Source organism: Lithobates pipiens, unplaced genomic scaffold, assembly GCF_037356315.1.
Source record: "Lithobates pipiens isolate NorthernLeopardFrog02 unplaced genomic scaffold, aLitPip1_a1.2 Scaffold_1, whole genome shotgun sequence".
Classification (NCBI taxonomy): Eukaryota; Metazoa; Chordata; class Amphibia; order Anura; family Ranidae; genus Lithobates; species Lithobates pipiens.
The window spans coordinates 74,170,504-74,185,000 of NW_027507685.1; the positions used below are offsets into that span (position 1 = coordinate 74,170,504).

The 14,497-nt window shown below is 44.9% G+C and overlaps 1 protein-coding gene across 4 annotated transcripts in view; it reads right to left on the bottom strand.

Annotated features, from left to right (window-relative positions):
* CCDC9 (coiled-coil domain containing 9) overlaps window positions 1-14,497 on the bottom strand; it is a 128,399-nt gene that overhangs the window by 1,959 nt on the left and 111,943 nt on the right. Inside the window, exon 15 of one of the 4 annotated variants that reach the window (XM_077456770.1) lies at window positions 6,154-6,510. The exons of the other annotated variants lie outside the window; for them this stretch is intronic. Within the exon in view, the coding sequence (XP_077312896.1) occupies window positions 6,502-6,510 (9 nt within the window). The 3' untranslated portion in view covers window positions 6,154-6,501. Of the gene's footprint in view, window positions 1-6,153; window positions 6,511-14,497 lie in introns of those variants that run through there. 4 annotated transcript variants of the gene reach the window in all.

Consider the following 14,497-nt stretch of genomic DNA (forward strand, 5'->3'; position numbering starts at 1 on the left):
CATACCACACAGGAAGATGGTAAGACACTTCCACTTACTGCACAGATAGAAGGAAGGTAGACCCTTCCACTTACCACACAGGAAGAAAGGAGGTGGACAATCCCTCTTACAACACAGAGAGAAGGAAGATAGACCCTCCCACTTACCACACAGGTAGAAGGTAGGTAGACCCGTCCTCTTCCCACATAGGTAGATGGAAGGTAGACCCTTCCACTTACCACACAGGTAGATGGTAAGACACTCCCATTTACAACACAGATAGAAGGAAGATAGACCCTCCCACTTACCACACAGGTAGAAGATAGGTAGATCCTCCCACTTACCACACAGGAAGATGGAAGGTAGACCCTTCCACTTACCACACATGAAGAAGCCTCACAGTCGTCACAGCTAGACATTGTTCAATGTTAGCAGGTAGGTTTGGGCCTCATGCAGACTGGCTTTTAGTCCTGTTACAGGCACCCTGTTAAACTTTATCAGATGCTAATAGCTGCTGCAGCTGGATGGGGTTGGACGGTGCACCTAGTGGCAGAGCCACTGATAAGGCAGTATAGCCAGCCCTGCTGTACTGGGCCTGAGCTCTATCAGTTCAAAAGGGGGCCCCAGGCACCTGCTGAGAAGGAGGTTTGGCTGTACTGTCTTTCTGCAGCCACCAATGCTCTTCTGCCTCCCCCTGCAGTGCTGCCATCTTCTCTTCATCCCCCTGGCTGCAGTGCAGGGGGATTGGTCCTAGCATATGCGCCCCTCCCATCTGCTGTCTGGGCCCCCCGTTTATACTTTTCCCCCACAGCTCTTCCAGCTTCCCTCCTCTCCTGTCAGTAGCTGCTGCAGGCACAAGGGAGATGTTTCAGGATAGAGAGCAGGGGAAGGGGTCGGTAAATGTAATTTATTGGCCCCTTCCTTTCCCGAATGAACACAGTGAGCGATTGGTACCAATGTCTCCTATGTCCATACACACTATACAACTTCTGTCAGATTTCCTTTAGATTTACCAAAACCATGTAGTGCAAGGGCCTGCCTAATTGCATACAAATTAAAACTCTTAAAGTGGTTGTATAGGTTAGTTTTCTTTTTTTTTTAAATAACAAACATGTTATACTTACCTCCACTGTGCAGTTCATTTTGCACAGAGTGACCCTGATCCTGCTGTTCTGGGGTCCCACGGCGGCTGTCTTGGCTCCTCCCCACAATAGATAAGCCCTTTGGGAAGTTTGCCTGCCATCCAACATTTGGACAACAAAAGTTGGACAACAATTGTCAAAAGGAGCACACTAACGGTAAGATTTTAGGACAACAGTCTGTCAACAGACAATCCCCTGCCAACAATCGGACCCTGTGTACGAGGCTTTAGTCTCAGAAGATTTGGAGATTTGCTGATGTTACTATTATTCTGCACACTGTTCTCCTTGCTGGAGTCTCTGACATGAAGAAGTAAAGGCCTGCCTCTACCAAGATGGCTGCATACAGAAACTCATTGCAGATCATTGCAAGTCAGTGTTGGCATACAATCAGCTACAGGGAGACCAAAGGCAATACTGGTGACTACTTTTTTGCCTTGACTGCCTCATTTTGGGAATGGCTTCCGGGAGTCAGTTCATCTTTTATATCACGTTAACACCTTGTCATAATTGAGGAAAAAACAGATAGAGGTTATAACCTTTCCCCATTTATTTCAAACTAAAACAACAGGTTTGGGCTGGCACCGACCCTAAACTGACTTTATCAGCACACATGCTAATAGAAGAGCAACTATAGTACCTATTCAGTGGCTATTTGTTGAAACATCCTCTGCTGCTCTTAAGCCAATTTATAGGATTAGAGTCAGGTGTATGATTAACCAATTATACCAAGCAAGTGCTAATGATCATCAGTTTCTTATGTAAGTGGAAACACAGTCATTAATTGAAACATAAGCAGATGTATAGAAGGCTTAAAACTGTGTGAGGAACAGCCAAACTCTGCTACTAAGGTGAGGTTGTGGAAGACAGGTTCATGTCACAGGCCAAGACTGAGCACAGCAACAAGAGACAAGGTAAAGCATCAGCAAGGGGTCTTCAAGGCAAAGATTTCAGAGCACACTGGGGTTTCAAGATATGCGGTTCAATCTCTTTTGAAGAAGCACAAAGAACCGGGCAAAGTTGACTGTAGATGCAGTGGTTTGCCAAGAAAACGTAATGCAGCAGATGTAAGACACATCATGCATACTTTCCTTTTAGCACCAGAAGATGTCCAGCAGTGCCATCAGCACAGAACAAGACCCAGATATATCCATCTACTGTCTGGAGAAGTCTGGCCATAATCTATGTGGCACAGATGTGGCATGGATGAGCGCTGATGTGGCAAGGATGTGGCATGGATGATCACTGATGTGGCATGGATGTGGCATGGATGAACACTGATGTGGCACGGGTAAGCCATGGATGAGTACGGATGAGTCATGGATGGAGATGGATGGAGCATGAAATCCTCTTACACTTTTGAAGGTCCTAGAGTACCAGGACAATGGAAATGCCCAAAAAAATGACCCCATTTGGTAAAGTAAACACCTCAACGTATCTATGATGCATAATGAGTCTTTTCAACATGTTATTGTTTTCTACAAGTTTTCGGAAAAAGAAAACGCTTTTTTTTTTTTTTTTTTTTTTTTTTTACACAAAGTTGTCTATTTATAAGATATTTCTAACACATAGCCTGGCCACATCGGGTGTTCCAAGGGCATACATTTCAAATCTAATTTGACTATTACACTTTTGTGAGGCACTGTATTGGAATGGATGTGGCATGGATGAAAACTGATGTAGCATGAATGAGCACGGGTGTGGCCCAGATGTGGAATGTGTGGGATGTGGCACTGATGAGAACTGATGTGGCATGAATGAGCACTGATGTGGGATGGATGTGGCACGAATGAGAACTGATGTGGCATGGATAAGCACTGATGTGGCATGGATGAGCACTAATATTGCAAGGATGAGCACTGATGTGGCATGGATGTGGCACAGATGAGCACTGATGTGGCATAGATGAGCACTGATGTGGCATGGATGTGGCACAAATGAGCACTGATCTGGCATGGATGAGCACTGATGTGGCATAGATGAGCACTGATGTGGCATGGATGTGGCACAAATGAGCACTGATCTGGCATGGATGAGCACTGATGTGGCATGGATGGTGCATGGATGAGCACTGATGTGGTATGGATGTGGCACAGATGAGCACTGGTATGGCACGGATGAGCACTGATGTGGCATGGATGTGGCACAGATGAGCACCATATGGCATGGATGAGCACTGATGTGGCATGGATGTGGTACAGGTGAGCACTAATGTGGCATGGATGTGGCACGGATGAGAACTGATGTGGCATGGATGTGGCACAGATGAGCAGTGATATGGCACAGATGAGCAGTGATGTGGCATGGGTGTGGCACGGGTGAGCACTGATGTGGCATGGGTGTGGCACGTATGAGCACTGATGTGGCATGGATGTGACACGGATGAGTACTGATGTGGCATGGATGTGGCACAAATGAGCACTGACGTGGCATGGATGTGACACGGATGAGTATTGATGTGGCATGAATGTGGCACGAATGAGCGCTGATGTGGCACGGATGAGCACTGATGTGGCATGGACATGGCACGGATGATCACTGATGTGGCATGGATGTGGCACAGATGAGCATTGATATGGCACAGATCAGCACTGATGTGGCACGGATGAGCACTGATGTGGCACGGATGAGTACTGATGTAGCATAGATGTGGCACGAATGAGCACTGATGTGGCATGTATGAGCACTGATGTAGCATAGATGTGGCACGAATGAGCACTGATGTGGCACGGATGATCACTGATGTGACATGGATGTGGCACAGAGATGAGTACTGATGTGGCATGGATGGGGCACTAAGATGAGTACTGATGTGGCACGGATGATCACTGATATGGCATGGATGATCACTGATGAGGTATGGACGTGACACGGATGAGCACTGATGTGGCATGGATGATCACTGAAGTGGCATGGATGTGGCATGGATGATCACTGATGTGACACGGATGATCACTAATGTGGCACGGATGAGCCATGGATGAGTATGGATGAGCCATGGATGGAGATGGATGAGCCAGCGATGGAGCATGAATGTGGATGGATGAATCAGGGATGGAGCATGGATGATGATGGATGAGCCAGGTTGGAGCATGGATGAGCTAGGGATGGAGCATGAATGTGGATGGATGAGCCAGGGATGGAGCATGGAAGAGCTAGGGATGGATGAGCCAGGAATGGGCACAGATCAGCACTGAGGACACTTCAGATCCAGCCCACAGCACTGCGGCACCGGCTCCCTCCTCCCCTCACACACTGTACTGATCAGAGTGTGGAGAGGGGAGGGGCCGAACCGGACATGCTTCATCATTGGACAGAGTGATTACGTGGTAAAGGGCCGCTGTCATTAGCCCTTTACCGCAATCCTTGACACACCGGGTCTGGGAGACCCAACGGTCCCAGACATTCCCGGGTGCGCATACGATTCTGGGATGACATCATAGTATGCCCTCCCAGAGTTATCCGACCACACTGTAGCCGTCATATGGCCCTGCTGGCAACTGGTTAACAGACAATTGTAAGGTCATGCAACACTGTACCCAAATAACATTTATGTCCTTTTTTTCCCCACAAATAAAGCTTTCTTTTGGTGGTATTTGATCATCTCAGCGTTTTTTATTTTTTGTGCTATAAAGAAAAAAATACTGACAATTTAGAAAAAATAACTGAATACATTTTTACTTTCTGCTATAAAACATATTCAATAAAAAAAAAAAAAGGAAAAAATTTAATTTCTTCATCAATTTAGGCCAATATGTATTCTGCTACATATTTTTGGTAAAACAATTCTAATAAGCAAATATTAATCACTTGCCGACCAGCCACCGCAGTTTTACTGCGGCAGAATGGCACGGTTGGGCGAAATGACGTTATGTTACGTTGCTTCGTCCTGTGGCCACTAGGTGCTGCTCTCCCCCAATGCAAGTGCCTGGCAGTCACGATCACTGTCGGGCTCCCGCGATCACTGCTGACACACCGAGTACCGGGATCTGTGTGTGTAAACACAGTTTCTGGTTCTCTAAGGGGAGAAGAGTATGAACAGCAATCTGTCATCTCCCTTACACAGTCCCCTCCCCCCTTCAGTTATAACACACAATAGGGAACACAATTAACCCCTTTCCCTGCCAGTGACATTTTTACAGTAATCAGTGCACATTTATAGCACTGATTGCTGTATAAATGCCAATGGTCCCAAAAACATGTCAAACGTGTCCGATATGTCCGCCATAATGTCACAGTCCCAATAAAAATCACAGATCTCCACCATTACTAGTAAAAAAAATAATAATAAAAATGCCATAAAACTATCCCCTATTTTGTAGACGCTATAACTTTTGAGCAAACCAATCAATATACGCTTATTGTGATTTATTTTTTACCAAAAGTATGTAGAATACATATTGACCCAAATGGAGGAAAAATAAAAAAAATTCTATATTTTTGGGGGACAGCAAAAAGTAAAAGATATTGTGTTTTTTTCAAAATTTACGCTCTTTTTTATTTACAGCGTAAAAAAAATAGAAAAACGCAGAGGTGATCAAATACCACAAAAAGAAAGCTCTATTTGTGGGAAAAAAAGGATGTCGATTTTGTTCGGGTGCAACATCTGATGACTGCGCAATTGTCAGTGAAAGCGACGTAGTGCTGAATTGCAAAAAGTGCTCTGGTCAGGAAGGGGGTAAAATCTTCTGGGGCTGTAGTGGTTAATTGGTTTGCACAAAAGTTACAGTGTCTACAAACTATGGGATATTTTATTTATTTTTACTAGGAATGTCGGCGAACAGCGACGTATAACGGGATTGCGACACTGACAGTTTTGACACTATTTGGGAACCAGTGGCACTAATATAGTGATCAGTGCACTGCCACTGTACTAATGACATTGGCTGGGAAGGGGTTAACATCGGGGGACAAACAAAGGGTTAACTATGTGCCTAGCCAGTGTTTTACTAAACTGAGGGAGGTGCTTTTACTAGGGGAAGACATGGATCCTAATCCCTGCTTTTCAGAGACACAGGATCCATGCCTTCCCTCCTGCCAGAATAGCAGTCTGCCTTGTTAACATAGGCAGATTGCAGTTCTGTCTCTCTGGCTGATAATCGGTGGGTACAGAGTCTGTGGTACCCGCAGATCAGCTCCTGCTGTGTATAATCACAGCGGGAGCAAGCAGCCAGCAGCACACATTCGTGCCCCTTACCCAGATGCGCAGGATTACGTATACAGCTGTCGCTCTGTAGCAGGGGAACGGCTATAGGGCGGTCGCTAAGTGGTTAATTTACAGCATTTTTCCACACCTGCCTTAAACTTGTTCATTATGGCCGATGTCTCCAATTTTCTTCTCATTCTCTATTCTCTGGGTTACATGAATCTGCCCCGTAGCTGGTTATGTAATCTGCAATGACAAATGGTCTGTTTTAATTGTCTACAAACTGGCTGTCAAGTATTAGGACAATTCTCTGGTTGTCAGGGCATATTACTTAGTCACCATGGAGACCTCTCTCACAGCAAGAGATTAATCATTGTATATCACGCAAGTAGGTACTCAAGGCAAAGGGATTTGAAGGATATCTGCTTGGACATGCAGTAGTTCACTAATTATATAAACGGTGTTTCCGTTGAGCTTCTTCAGATTTAAGGAAGCCGGTAATGAGTGAAAAACAGAGGATGCGATTGTGGACATCTACTTCTGCCCGTGCAGATTTCCTGGCAACCTATGCAACCTATGTCACTGCCCTGGAACAAGCACACAGTTAGTGAAGTCAAAACTCCCCATCTGAATACTCGTTTTAGATATGTGATGAGAAAGTATAATCAAGTATTGAAGCCATTGATTCAGCATAACAGTAAGCCTAGATTCACATTTGTGCGATGTGAGAACCAGCGCGATTACAACGCACGTTCCCACATCTCATCTCTCATGCAGGCGGTTCACGCTGCCCTCTGCGAACCGCTGCGAGTGCCAATACAATGTTAATGACACCTCCAGATCGGTTCACAGTGCGAACTGTAAACTCGCATAGGAATCAGATCGCATGGTTGAGAACACCCATGCGATCCAATTCCAGTGTTGGAAAAAAAAAAGCCCCTGCACTATTTTCCTGTGAATCCAATGCGTTTTCAGCCATACAACTGTATGGCTGAACTCGCATTGCAGAGACATCGCATGCGATCGGCACTGCAGTTCAGGTGCAAATCACATGGAATGTCTGTGTTTGCAAAAGTGTGAAACCAGGCTCAGGCAGCTAGTATTTGTAGAAAGATTTTTTTGTACATTTTTGTACTAGTGGGCCACCCACCTTACATATACTGTGGCAGGGCAGTCGTACCTAGTACGTGACCTGACACTTACGAGTCTGGGGAGTGTGCCGCCAGCAACCCGCTCCCACTGTGATCACACACGGCACACACCGCAGACTCAATGTTCGCCAGCACCCGCTGATTATACAGTACACAGAATGCCGATCTACCTGCGTAATTAAGGCAGATTGCTGTTCTGTCAGTAAGGAAGGTATTGATCCAGTGTTCCTGCAAAGCAGGATCAATGCCTTCCCCTAGTCAAAGCACCTCCCACCTCCCTTTCTCCCCAGTGAGAAAGCACAGGATAGGCACACAATTAACCCTTTGATCACCCCTGATGTTAACTCCTTTCCAGCCAGTGTCATTAGTACAGTGATAGTGCATATTTTTAACACTGATCACTGTATTAATGTCACTAGTTCCCAAAAAGTGTCAGTTAGTGTCAGAATGGCCGCTGCAATATCACAGTCCCCCTATAAGTAGCTGATCGCAGCCATTAGTATTAAGAAAGTACAAAATAAATCAACATATATATATCCCATAGTTGGTAGACACTATAACTTTTGTGCAAACCCATCAATATACGCTTATTGGGATTAAAATATGTAGCAGAATACATATTGGCCTAAATTGATGAAGACATTTTATATTGGGTTGTTTTTTTCAAAATTGTCAGTCTTTTTTTGTTTATAGTGCAAAAAATAAAAACGCAGAGGTGATCAAATACCACCAAAAGAAAGTTCTATCTGGGGGGGGGGGGGGAATGGTGCTGGGACTTTTTTAACCTACACTGGAATTGGATCGCATGGGTATTCTCAGCCATGCAATCTGATTCCTGTGCGAGTTCACAGTTCGCACTGCGACCTGTGAACCGATCTGAAGGTGTCATTAACATTGTATTGGCACTCGCAGCAGTTCGAAGGGGGTAGTGTAAAGCGCCTGCGGGAGAGATGCGATGTGGGAACTGGCGCTGTAATCGCGCTGGTTCTCACATCGCTACAGTGTGAATCTAGGCTTACTGTTATGCTGATTCAACACACATATACTGTATATAGGGTATTGCTCTCCTTTACTGTAATTCACAATTGACACACGTTGTAATGAGATGGAACCAACCCTAAAGTGTAATTATACTATCATGCATGCTTTTGTTTTCTGCATCTTCTATTTAAAGTGACACTAAACAATATTCTTATTATCCAAAAAGAATCCATACACATCCCTGTAATCCATTTTTCATAACATTGTTTCTCAGTGTGTTTTTCTACCTCCTTGTAATGCCTTCTGTAAGCTCCCGAACCTCTCCTTTTCCCGGCCACCTCTCTGTGCCACCTATCAGTGCCACCTATTAGTGCCACCCATCAGTGCCTCCTGATCAGTACTGCCTCATCAGTGCCACCAATCAGTGTCACCTATTAGTGCACATCAGTGCTACATCATCGGCGTCCATCAGGGCAGCCTATCAGTGCCCATCAGTACCACCTCATCGGTGCCCATCAGTGAAGGAGAAAAATTACCTGTTTGCTAAATTTTATAACAAAATATGAAAAGCGTTTTGTTTGTTTTTTTCCCAAGGTTTTTGGTCTTTTTTGTTGGTTTAGCAAAAAAGAAAAACCGCAGTGGTGATTAAATACCACCAATAGAAAGCTCTATTTTTGTGAAAAGAATGATAAAAATGTAATTTGGGTATAGTGTTGCATGACCACGCAATTGTCATTCAAAATGTGAGAGTTCTGAAAGCTGGAAATTGGCCTGATCCCGAAGGGGGTATAATGCCGCATACACACGACCAGACTTTTCAACGGACTAGGTCTGACGGTCTTCCCGACGGACTTTCGGTGGAGTTCCGACTGACTTTCCAAACTAACAGACTTGGCCACACACAAGCACACCAAAATCTGACGGATTTGAATGTGATGACGTACAACTGGACTAGAATAAGAAAGTTCATAGCCAGTATTCAATAGCTGCCCTAGCGTCGTTTTTTGTCCGCCGGACTAGCATACAGACGAACTGATTTTTCAACCAGACTCGAGTCCGACAGAAAGATTTGAAACATGTTTTATTTCTAGGTCTGTCGGACTTTTGGGGAAAAAAAGTCAACTGGAGCCCATACACGATCGAATTCTCCGATGGATTCCGGTCCACCGGACCTAGTCTGCTGGAAAATCTGATTGTGTGCCCAGTAAGTGGTTAATATGGAATGGAAAGTATTAGTTATCTGCAGGGATTAACATGGAGGAATGGTTACAATGGACTAGCATACTAAAAAGAGTTATGTAACGACACTGCATCGTGCTTCAGTCATGTAAATACTACATTATTTATTTACAGTCATTACCACAGCCACAATGAATATTTTAATACTGTATAAGAGTGTTGTCATCCATCCAATCCATCCATACTGTACAAGAGGGTTGTCACCCATCCAAATTCCTGTTGACGTTTGACACAGTTTACCAGCTCTGTCTCATAAAAATTACAGATAATTGAGCAATTAACTAGAAAATAATAGACAGTTGCATGTCTTTAAAGGTTTACCACTGAAGCTCTTACTGGCCAATTGGCTATATGTACATCTCATCCCTTTCTAAAGAAGAAAGCCAACCAGAAACCATATATCAGCATTTAAAAGTCCAGATGTGCTTTTACACTAAAAACCTAAACAATTCCGCAAGCCCCTTGATTTCTGTTGTACCCAAAGTCAAATCCCAGGTGCAATGTGGACCCACTTTACACTGCCTGGCTCTCTCTGCTGTGCTGGGCAGTTTTTCTATCTGTTTGCCCTTACACTGCAGCACAGGTACAACTATCAGCTCTATAGAGATTAATAGCAGAGCTGAATCTCCTATTACTCTCTATAGAGCTTTCAGTTGCACCTCCACACTGCAGCACATGCACCAAGGAGTATATACACAGTCTGGCACAACAGAGAGAGTGAGGGAGGGAGTGTATAGTGGGTCCGAGCTGCAGCTGAGGTCTGTTTTTGGATATAAGGCCCCTTTCACCCATGTACGGCCTGAAAGTCGCGTGACTTTGCTGTGACTTTGCTGAGCCTTGAAGCAATTCCTGTGTAATCTTGAGGTCTATGAACCTCAAGTCGCATCAAAGTCAGACAAAAAGTAGTGCAGGGACTACTTTTAAGTCGCTGTGACTTGAGGTCGCACAGATATGAATGGTACTCAGATCTGAATGGTACTCAGTGGAAATCATGGGGTATTTAGTATTAAAGCACTGTACCTGTATTTTTAGTTGACCAGGCACATTAAACCCTTCTTATATGACTTGTACACCGTAGAAGGGTGCTCATACTGCCCAACCTGGATTTCACATCAGATTAATGGCGACTGCAGCCTAATACTGCAGCTTGGTCAAAGCAGTTAAAGTGGTTGTAAACCCTTATTTATACCCAGTAAAATGACTAGCCTCCAGTGATACAGAGGGATGAAAGAAATCCTCCTACATAAGTTATGCCTGTTTATCTCTTCATCTGTTCAAAGTTCAGAATTTATACAGGTTGTCTGAGATGTCAGGAAAAAAGGGTGTAGAAAGCTGAAATTACACTCTCCAGAGCTAAGAAGAGTTCTGAGCCCTGATTGGACAGAAGTGACACCCCCCCTTTACACAGCACACAGGAACAGAGCTGAGACTGCCAATCAGCTGTAGCTTCCTCCCCTGTCACCATTTTTCTTTTGGTGTCTGGAAAACTTGTCAGAAGTGACTCATGCTGATAGCAGAGGAACAAGGCAGCAGACAGAAATTACACTTAGTGCTCTGGATTGAGACAAGTACACATTATACAGTGCCTTGAAAAAAGTATTCATACTCCTTGACATTTTCCACATTTTGTCATGTTACAACCAAAAAAGTTTTTTTTGTTATTGGGATTTTATGTGATAGACCAACACAAAGTGGCACATAATTGTAAAGTGGAAGGAAAATGATAAATCGATTTCAAAAGTTTTTACAAATAAATATTTGAAAAAAGTGTGGTGTGCATTTGTATTCAGCCCTCCTGAGTCAATACTTTGTAGAACCACATAGTTAGTTAGTTAGTTAGTTAGTAAGGTTGAATAAAGACACCAGTCCATCCAGTCCAACCTGAGTGAGTGTCTACAATTGTCCCTATCCTTGTACATTACACACTCACATCGGTCCATGCCCTCAAGGAGCCCACAATACAAGGTCCCCATTCATATACTAGGGCCAATTTTGGACAGAAGCCAATTAACCTACCTGCATGTCTTTGGAGTGTGGGAGGAAACCGGAGTACCCAGAGGAAACCCACACAGGCACAGGGAGGACATGCAAACTCCAGGCAGGTAGTGTCGCGGTTGGGATTTGAACCAGCGACCCTTCGTACTGCTAGGTGAGAGTGCTAACCACTACACCACTGTGCCGCCAAACCACCTTTCGCTGCAATTACAGAAAGTCTGATGTCTCTATCAGCTTTGCACATCTACAGAGTGACATTTTTGCCCATTCTTCTATGCATAATATCTCAAGCTCTGTTAGATTGGATGGAGAGAGTCTGACAATAGCAATTTTTCAAGTCTTGCCACAGATTCTTAATTGGATTTAGGTTTGGACTTTGACTGGGCCATTCTAACACATGAATATGCTTTGATCTAAACCATTCCATTGTAGCTCTGGCTGTATGTGAATTGTTGTCCTGTCCGTCTTTTGCAGACTCTAACAGGTTTCTTTCTAAGATTGCCCTGTATTTGGCCCCATCCCTCTTCCGGTCAACATGACCAGCTTCCCTGTCCCTGGTAAAGAAAAGCATCCCCACAACATGATGCTGCCACTACCAAGTTTCATGGTGTATTCAGGGTGATGTGCAGTGTTAGTTTTCCGCCACACATAGAATTTTGCTTTTAGGCTAAAAAGTAAAATGTTGGTCTTATCTGACCATAGTACCTTCTTCCACATGTTTGCTGCGTTCCCCACATGGCTTCTCGCAAACTGCAAACTGGACTTCTTATGGCTTTCTTCCAACAATGGCTTTCTTCTTGCCACTCTTCCATAAAGTCCAGATATGTGGAGTGCACAACTAATGCCACGTACACACGACCGGACTTTCTGGCAGAAAAGGTCCGATGGTCTTCCCGACTGAGTTCCGATAGAGTTTCGACAGAGTTCCGACCGAACTGACTTGTCCACACACGAAGAGACCAAAGTCTGTTTGTTTTGAATGTGATGATGTACAACGGGACTAGAAAAGGAAGTTCAATAGCCAGTAGCCAATAGCTGCCCTTGCATCGTATTTGGTCCGTCAGACCAGCATACAGACAATTGGTTTTCCCGATAGGAATTGATTCTGTCAGAAAGATTTGAAACATGTTCTATTTCTAGGTCCGTCTGAATTTTTGAAGAAAAAATGGAATTACGTACCGGTAATGTCCTTTTCCAGGAGTCTTTCAGGACAGCCACCTTAGAGAGACACCGGCTCCTCCCCTCTGAGGAAACACCGCCTTCATTTTCATAAGTTAAGCCTCCTCCTCCCTTCGTTCCTCAGTTCTTCCAGAGTACCTCCAGCCAACTGGGGAGACACAAGAACACGTCAAACAAATAAACTTTTTAAGTCTTACCTGACGGCCTCATGTAATGAGTTCCCGATGATCTGCAACAATTTGGGTGGGAACCGGTGCTGTCCTGAAAGACTCCTGGAAAAGGACATTACCGGTACGTAATTCCATTTTTCCCCAATCGTCTTTCAGGACAGCCACCTTAGAGAGGATAAGCGAGTATATTACCTTAGGGTGGGACTACTGCCTGCAGCACCTTACGACCAAAGGCTTGGTCTTTGGCTGACAGAAGATCCAGTCTATAGTGTCTCACAAACGTAGAAAAACTGGACCACGTTGCAGCTCTACAGATCTGTTCCGGAGATGCACCAGCCCACTCTGCCTGAGAAGTTGCCACCGCCCTGGTTGAGTGTGCTCTAATCCCAGCTGGAGGATCTAATCCCCCTGCCACGTATGCCTGCCCAATGGCTAACCTTAACCATCTAGCTATCGTACGCCTAGAGGCTTTGGAACCCTTCCTGGCCCCTGAAAATAAAACAAAAAGCGAATCAGTCTTTCTGAACTGACTTGTGCAGTCTAAATAATAAAGAACACATCTTCTAACATCCAGCTTGTGAAAAATGTGTTCCTGTTCTCTAACTGGATTTGAACAAAACGTAGGTAGCACAATCTCCTGCATCCTGTGGAAACTAGAGGCTACCTTAGGTAAAAAGGCCGGATCCATCTTCAAAACCAGACGATCCGGAAAAACCTGAAAAAAGGGAGCCCTGACAGAAAGGGCTTCGAGTTCACTTACTCTCCTTGCTGTAGTGATCGCCACCAAAAACACCGTTTTGAGAGTGATCAGCTTTAACGAGCAAGATTCTAATGGCTCAAAAGGTTCCCCTGTGAGAACCTGTAAAACTAAAGAAAGATCCCAGACTGGGAAGTGGGAGCTTGCAACCGGCCTCTGCCTACCTAGGGCCCTGAAAAACCTTACGACCCAAGGATCTGACGCTAGATGTTTCTCCAAAAACACGCTCAAAGCGGAAACCTGACCCTTTAGTGTTCCAAACACTAACCCCTTATCCGCCCCTGCCTGTAGGAACTCTAGGACGGCTACAGGGCTGTGCACGTTGAAGGAACCCTCTGAACACCAGCTGATAAACCGCCTCCATACCTTTAAGTAAATGGACTGGGTTTCCTTTTTCCTACAGTTTAGAAGAGTGGCTACCAACCGGTCTGAGAAGCCCTTGGCTTTCAGTAATTCTTCCTCAGAAGCCACGCTGCCAGGTTCCATCGTCCTACCTGAGGACATAACACCGGACCCTGAGACAGGAGATCCTCCTGCAATGGGAGAATCCAGGGGGGTTCTACAGACAGGCCCTTCAGGATCGAGAACCACGGCCTCCTGGGCCAGTGAGGTGCAACTAGAATAAGGGTAGTGTTCTCCACTTGAAACTTCCTTAATACTGCCGGAATGAGCACGGGAGGGGGGAAGGCATAGCACTTGGAGAAACCCCAACTCTGTGCTAGTGCGTCCACCGCCAATGCCCCGTCCCCCCTGTTTATGGA